At 28.9% G+C, this 8,494-nt stretch overlaps 1 protein-coding gene across 1 annotated transcript; it reads right to left on the bottom strand.

Moving 5' to 3' along the window:
* Window positions 1–3,309: 3,309 nt before the first annotated feature.
* LOC120069036 (desiccation protectant protein Lea14 homolog) lies at window positions 3,310–4,205 on the bottom strand. The gene is given in 3 exon segments (XM_039020695.1): window positions 3,310–3,743; window positions 3,897–4,038; window positions 4,040–4,205. Coding segments are annotated over 3 exon segments (459 nt in total). The 5' UTR covers window positions 4,100–4,205; the 3' UTR covers window positions 3,310–3,486.
* Between the last annotated feature and the right edge of the window lie 4,289 nt (window positions 4,206–8,494).

The following is an 8,494-nucleotide window of genomic DNA, read 5'->3' as shown; positions in this document are numbered from 1 at the left end:
CAATGAAATTGCTTTGGGAGCCAAGGAAAAACTCGATTTTTTCAATGGTAAAAGGAAAAACCTGATGAAGATGTTGCAGATGTTGATTCATGGCAAAAGCAAGATTGCATGGCCATGATTTGGATCTTAGGATCGATTTCAAATGACATATCAAACAACTTTCTCTATACCAGTAGCTAAAGGAATTATGGAAAGAGCTAGAGGAGAGATATGTGAGGATAAAGGGCATGTCAAGTTTCAAATCTAGTGAGAAATCAACTCTATGAGGCAAGATGATGAAACTGTGTTCACTTATTACACAGGAATCAAGAGAGTTTAGAATGAATTGGCAGCCATAGCGTCTATACCTTACTATTCTTACATGTACTTGTGGTATAGCAAAGGAACTTGCTACTATGGAAAACTCGAACAAAGTGATTTAATTCTTCATGGGATTGAACAGTTTTTTTTTTTATAGAATCAAGGGATAGATATCTTTCTATGGATTCGTTGCCAACAATCAATAAGGCCTATGCTATGGTCTTATCTTATGAAAAACAAAAAGGAGTCTACTTAGGGATTCGAAGTCAAAGCTATAATGATGTTGCCTTGAATGTTCGTGTGACTGCTGACAAAGAAACAACAAAGATGGAGGAAAGCATACAAAGGGAGATCCAAAGAAGTTTTGAATTTTTTTGCAAAACTAGTGGACATTTGAAAGATGGTTGCTTTAAGATCATTGGATTGTCGGGTTAATGCCCTAAATCTTGTAGGATCCTATAGTTTGTAAATGTTTTTGAACAAAATCATTGTTTATTTAATGAAATATATGATATTTTATTCCATTTTACATTTTGTAGTTGCATTAACACAAACCAATAAACTAACATCCAGGTTATCTTGTAGCTTAACGTGTATGTAGAGACATGCGGGTAGTTCATGTTTAAGTAATAACCTAAATGGTTTGTAGTAGATGGATAAGGTTGGATACCTTATCCTGGTGACACAACAAGTATGGCCTGCTTTGTAGGTGTTACAATTATTATAAAGTGCTACAAATGATCTGATTCTGATCATGCATAGACATGTAAGCAAGGATATTCTATACAAAGGAGTTTGTATAAGATCGAAGCAATGAAATGTTTAGTCTCATTATATAACGCCGTTTATAATAGAGACTTACATTTTCACCAGGATGACCATAGGTAACATGACCTAAATCCTAAGTGAGTTGTGAACTCTTGCCTATGAAGGAAGCCCTTTGATTTGTATGGGTGAGAATGGCCAGATCGCCAACTCAATAAGCCTACCATTTTGGGAATTCGTCTGATTTGGGAGCTGGGAACACAGCTACACAAAACGGAATTCACTTTTCCCTAATGTCAGGATAAATAGATAAATTGCTCCTTAAAGGCTGATTCCGGGGTTTGAACAATGTGGCGTCAACACTCTCTCTTGGCCCAATAGGGGTTTAGTCATAGTTGAACTATGATTTATTATTCATTAGAAGGACCAGTAGTACTTAAGGAGTTAGATATAACTATATGGGCAAAACGATAATTTTGGCCCAGCTGTACATAGAGAAATTTGTGAAGGGTCATCACACCATTGACTGATTATATCCAATGGATACAGAAATGTATTTGTTGTGTGAAGAGTGCAGTTCTCAGTCTTTAGTGGAGTGATTGATAGTTAATGGATATTGAGTACATTAAAGGATTTTAATTAATTATTCAAGTACCATTTGAGCTTCAATCTACAGGTTCATAAGGTCTCCTTTATAGCTCAACAGAGATTATTGAGAATTAAATTTTAGATTAATTTAAATTGTTCAAATTAATTGAAGGAATTAATTATATGTGATATAATTAATTTAACTTAATTATATATGATATAATTAATATAATGTATTTTATACATTATATATAAAGTTTATTTAAGAGGAATTAAATATTTGAATATGCTTCAAATATTAATTATATGAATGAGATTCACATAATTAAATTTAGTATAAATGTGATTTATATTTAAATACCATATACGTATGAGGGAAATAAAACTATAGGTTATATTGTATTTGATAAAATATAAAAAACTATAGATTATGTGTTATATTTGATATAACATATAGTTATATATATATAAATAATTATTATATATATATAATATATATATTCAATTCAATTAAATTAAATTTAAATTTAAATTTCAAAATTAAAGGGAGGAACTCCCTGCTCTTAATTTTCTCTCATCAGATGTATAGGGGGTCAGTTTTCTTTTTCATGTTTTCTTTTTTCTTCCCAAGAGAGAGAACATAACGTTCTATAAATTTTTACAGAAAAATCTTCCCTGAAGAATTTTCCTCTCTAAACTTTTCTCCTCATCCTAAAATTCATAGTAAAGCCCACAACTCTTGCTCATGTTCGCATCCTAAAAAGAATACAAAAGAAAATCTTGTGGTAGTGGCCATTGTGGTTTTCTCCGTTCAATGATCGTTAGTGGAGAGGAATGTGAAGAAATATTGACTTCAAGGGTAAATGTGGTTGATTCCTAAAATTCTTCTTAATTTTAATTCAAAAAGCATTGATCTTCTCTCTTTTTTTATATTTGAGTAAAAAACATCTCTATACATTTTTTAAATTGTATATTAAGTCCTTGATTTATCATATTTAAAGTTGAATTTATATGCCATACAAGTCAATATCCTAAAATTAATATTTTAACCAATGTCAAACATGTCAACTAATTAAAGAGATTTAATGTACAAAAACGATGTGTTTATTTTAAACTCGTCGGCAACCAAAAAAATTAACTTAATTTTTTAAACTGTTAGTAAAAAAATAGATAATAAAAGAAAATTTTAAAGATGAAACTAGCGTAAAATAGTTACAAACAGAATTTAGCTTTTAAATTTTTTTATTTTGAAAAGAAATTATTTTAAAAAATTAAAGTATATGACCATCATTAAAAAAAAAAACTTTAAAAAAAATTATTTTAAACAGATTTTATCTAAGTTTAATTTAAAATAATATTTAATCGTACTTTACATTTTTGGTTCCCAACTTTTCATGAAGTAACAATATAATCTAGTCTCAATTCTCTGAGATTAAATCAACATTTCTGGTTTTCAACCCTTCCATATAACAATATAATCTAGTCCATATACTTTGCTATTTGGAGTCGTGTAAAAATACTAATGAAATTCGTGTAGATTAAGTTCTTAGACATAGACACATCGTTAAATTGATTGTTGTCGAAGAATTTCTTTCTTTTTCTGAAAAAAAAAGTGAGAGCTAATCATATTCATGATACATGAAAAATATTGAAACATAACTCAAGCTGTGTAGTACTGATTTTTTTTTTAAAAAAAATAAAAATTATTACAACAAACTTTTAGATGATCTTGCTAACAAGAAACCTTATTATCGATCACTTAGGCGTGATTCATAACTTTTAATCTGAGATTATATATATATATATATATATATAGAAAACAAGGAAATGTAGCTAAGCGAAGACGTCAGAGAAGGTAGGGAGCTTGATCTCGCCTTTTGTAGAGAGAGGAATGGTGAAGTCTCCGATCACCGGAAGGTCAATGGTGAGTCCGATCTGCAATTCGTAATCAATGTCCCAATCTCTTCCTATGTCCCTCGCTAAGCTTACCAGTACGGAATGCGGCACTTTCACTCCTACATCCAGCATCGTCGAATCACTCGCTTTCAGAGATCCTGGATCTGGAACTGTTCCCGACGCAATCACTCTGCAGCACATTCATCATTCCATCATATAATCTCAACAACATCATATTATTTCTTTCCTATTCTCCAAATCCAGATCGATTCATGATATTCGTCCAGATTTTGACCTAAATTAACTCATATGAAATAAAAAAAGAGAGGCAAATTGAATCGAACCTGCCTCGCTTTTGAGAGTGTAAGAGATCTCACAGATAGGAATGGAGTGACCGTAAGGATTGGAGACGGACACATTGGCCAAATACTCGACGGAACCGAAGCTTATACCCTTCAAATCGACGTTAGTGACGGAGGCCTCTGGCTTTCGGTATGTTGGCCACCTTCTCCGTGACGAAGTTCTTTGCCTGGTCAATCAAACCTGCCATTTGCGCCTTAAGAGAGATTACAAGGAATTGCAAGAAGATGAACAGATTCAAAGCGAAGAAAATTTGGGGAATTGCAAAATGGAAAAATGGTTCTGTGGAAGAAGACGGGAAATCGGTTCCATTATATATATACAGCGAGCGTCGAGAAAAATGCGTTAGCGTGTAAATTTTTGAATCGACAACACGATTCTTGCTTCGCACGTGTTGCTTCCGTGTTTAAAGTCGTGTGACGGGGCCAACGTGATTTAAACTTAATTAACGTGACATAAATTAAAATTAAATATAAAATAATAATTTTTAGTCTAAATTTATACCAATAATAATATTTATGGGTAAAAAGACCTTTTTGTCCCTGTATCTTTTGTTTATGTTTAAAAATGTTGTGCTTTTAATCTTTTGAGTTTAAATTTTGTTTTAATTTAGTCTATAGATTTTAAAATATTATAATTTTATCATTGATATTTGAGTTTGTTTTAATTTGGACACTCAATTCCAATATTTGCACTTTTAAACCTATTTTCACTAAATCTTCGATTCCAATTTTTTAGTGTTGACGTCAATTAATTTATTTTAAATAATTACAATAACTATAATTAATTTAATTTTACTTTTTCATCACTATTAAAGTTAGTTTTTAATTCTGATTTCATAATTATTATTTTATATTAATTAATAGATATTAGACTACAATGATTATTTAGTGAAAAAATCGATGTTAAAAAGAAATCTAGAGTCCAATTTGAAACAAAATTCCAATCTCAAATAGTAATTGTAATCTTTTAAAACTCGTAGACTAAATTGAAATAAAAATCAAAAGTTAAGAACTAAAAGTATAACATTAAAATGTATGAACTAAATGGAAGCTAAACCCAAAATTAAGAATCATAAATATATTTTCCTTAAAATATACATATATATTTGAAGTTGCATCGTCAACTTTTGTGATGGTGCTCAATGGATACTTTGTTTAGTTAAGCAATACGTAAAGTTTCAAACATTTTTAATTTGTTAATGTATATAATATTATATAATATATATATATATATATATATATATATATATATATATATATTTTAATTAATTGAGTTATATCGAATCCACGAGAGGGCAAATATCTCTTATTAAATAAAGAACAAATAATTATCATTACTTTTAGTTTTGCCTAAAATAAACTTAATATAATGGTTTTTTCTTTTGTTTTTTTTGGTTTTTTTTCATTGAGTTTAATCACCATTTGTTTTTCAAATGATAATTAATATTTTTATCAAACTAAGTTGTGTCGGAATTGACTAATATGTTAGCTTTTTCTGAAACTAACTTACCTGACACTATGTCAAATATAATTACGTGAAGTATTAAAAAAAAGTCACTAAGCTGTAAAATAGAATAAACTTAAAGACAAAAAAAAAAAAAAAACCAAAATATAGATATTAGAAATTTATAAAATGGAAGTTAAATAGTTTCAAAAAGTTTTAAGATGGAATTTTAATAGTTTCAATACTACCATTGACGAATCTTTACAATAGGAAAAGAAAAGGATTGTTTTTCTTTTTATCTGTCGGTAAATTTTGATTTAGAAAACAAATAAATAAAGAACACACATGAATAAATTAAATTGAATATTTTAAAATTTTAGGAATCAAAATCAAACTTACAATTATATTTTATAAATTAATGAATCTTCACTGTCAAGGGATTTTTTTTTTTCATTTTTCAAAGAAAAATCAACCAATTAAATTAATGCCGACCAACTTATAGAACTATTTTTTTAATAAAAAAAGAACTATAAATATGAAAAATGTAAAGATAATAAAAGTTCTGATAATTGGGGAGTACAACGAAACACAAATATGGAGAAAATTATAAGATAATATTAAATAAATATAACAATAATATATAAATATAAATAAATAACGAAAGAATATAAAATAATAAAAAATATATTAATATAAAATGAATTAATTTAGTAAATAAAGAAATAAAGAAAATAAGAAAATCACGAAATCATGAAATTTCCTGGATTTCTCATCAATCTTCACCATCTACAAATGCATAAATGACCACTATTTATGGAAGAATTGGCAAGTAGGATGTGGCTATTAGGACACTAACCATATATAAATTTGTGACACATGAGGTGAAATGTGTAAGGACACATGGTTCTTTTGGGACGGACATCTAAATCGTGTAATATTTATAATACTCTCCTTAGATACCTATTATATATATATATATATGAATATGTCTCGTTAAACTTTACTGGAAAAAGTTCAATTGGAAAAATATTAGTGAAAGAAAAGGAGTATATATTTCATATAATCTAATAATTTCTTAAAGAATATAAATATTTGCTCCTCCTCATGGAAACATCACTTGAGATCTTCAAGTCGCATATTCCAATATTGCACCAATTTTTCAAGTTGCATAGATAATGCGTTTTTAAATAAGTTGTTAAGTTATTCTTTCGAACAAATTTGTTGTATAGTGATGTTGTCATTTCTTCAAGATCATGAGTGTAGAAAAGCTTTGGTGAAATATGTTTTGTTCTATCTCCTTTAATATATCCCTATTTGATTTGGAGAATATGCATTATGTGTTGTTTTCGTATAATATCATTGGAAGATTTTACTAAAAGATAAATCACATGTTCCACGAATGGTGCTGAGTCATTGATATGAATTTGAGGAAGTGGTTGTTATAGTAATGTTTCATCGATCACATGTTATAGCAGTTTCTCCTCATGTGAACAGATAGCCTGTTTGAGATCTAGTTTTGTGTGGATTAGATAAACATATATCCAAAATCTACAAACCATCTAGATCATCACAATTTGATTTATTTGAATAAAACAAACTCATGTCAATCGTTCTTCGGTGATAATGGAGTATATACTTAATTTCGTTCCAATGCCTTTTTTGTTGGAAAACAACTATATCTTGCTAATAAATTTATTGAAAATGCAATATCTGATCTTGTATTATTAGAACATACATAACTGCACCAATTGCACTAAGTATATGATACCTCAGGATTAAGAAGTTCTTCATTTCATCTAGAGGTCGAAATATATATTTCTTCATATCTAGTGAATGAACTTCCATTGGAATGTTCAATGGATTTCTTTGTCCATATAATTTTTTCAAAACTTTTCCTGTATAAGTTGACTGATGAACAAATATCTCATATGCCAAATGCTCAATTTGCAAGCCAAGACAAAATTTTATTTTTCTGAGATTTTTCATCTCAAATTCTTTCTTGAGATGTTCTATTTCCTTAAAAAAAAAATTTAGGAGTCCCAATTATATTTAAGTCATAAACATATACAGTTATAAGAGCAAATTATGACTGTGATTTCTTTATAAAGACACATGGACATATTGGATTTGTTTGTCATCCTTCTTTCAATAAATATTTACTCAAGCGATTGTACCATTCATCCTGATTGTTTCAATCCATATAATGATCTCTATAATTTATTGAATACAATTTCGGGAATTTGATTTATATATTTCAGGTCCTTAAATCCTTATGGGATTCTCATATAAATATCATTATCAAGAGATCCATATAAAAATGTGTGGCTACATCCATAAGTTACATGTCCAAACTTTCATACACAGTTAGACCAATTAAATTATCTTAATATAATTGCATTCTATCATCGGAGAATAGTCTCCTCATAATCAAATACCAGGTCTTTATGAAAGTCTGTGCAATAGTCTTATTTTGTATCTTGTGACTCATTATTTTCATTTTCTTTTCTAAAAAATACTCATTTGTATCCCATAAGGTTGACACCTTCTGGTATTCAGACTACTGGTCAAAAACCTGACTTTTTGAGAGTGAGTTTAATTCTGTCCCGATTGCTTCTTCCTACTGAAGCCAATCTTTTTATGTCGACATTCTTCAATAGTTTTTGTTCAGAATCCTCATTTTCAAATATAATATCAAGAGCAATATTATATGTAAAAATGTTGTCAAAACTACATGAGTCTGGTTCCATCTTTTTTTTGTCATGACATAGTTTATCGAAATCTCATTATTATCTTTAGGTATTTTACCTTTTGAGTCACGTCATGAATTTCTTCATGGAGATTTACATCCTTAACCAGATCTTCATGACTATTAATCGTTTTTTCTTTTTCGAAGTTTTTTATCTTTGGAACTCATTGTTCTACTATGCTTCTGATGTGTTCCAGACTTATTAGTGATAACTTGCTGTGTTGGGATATCAATTTTCAATGGAACATTTGCGCTGATATATTGTGACTTAGTTTCTTCTTTGCATTTATAAATGCATCTGATAATTGATTTGCTATATTTTTCAAATCAATTATCTTCTTAACTTCAAGTTCACATTGATTTGTATGAGGATTAAATAGGACAATCACGAGA

Source organism: Benincasa hispida, unplaced genomic scaffold (genome assembly GCF_009727055.1).
Source record: "Benincasa hispida cultivar B227 unplaced genomic scaffold, ASM972705v1 Contig1810, whole genome shotgun sequence".
Taxonomy (NCBI): Eukaryota; Viridiplantae; Streptophyta; class Magnoliopsida; order Cucurbitales; family Cucurbitaceae; genus Benincasa; species Benincasa hispida.
Note: the sequence above shows the minus strand (reverse complement) of the source record. Positions and strands in the feature narration are given on the sequence as shown.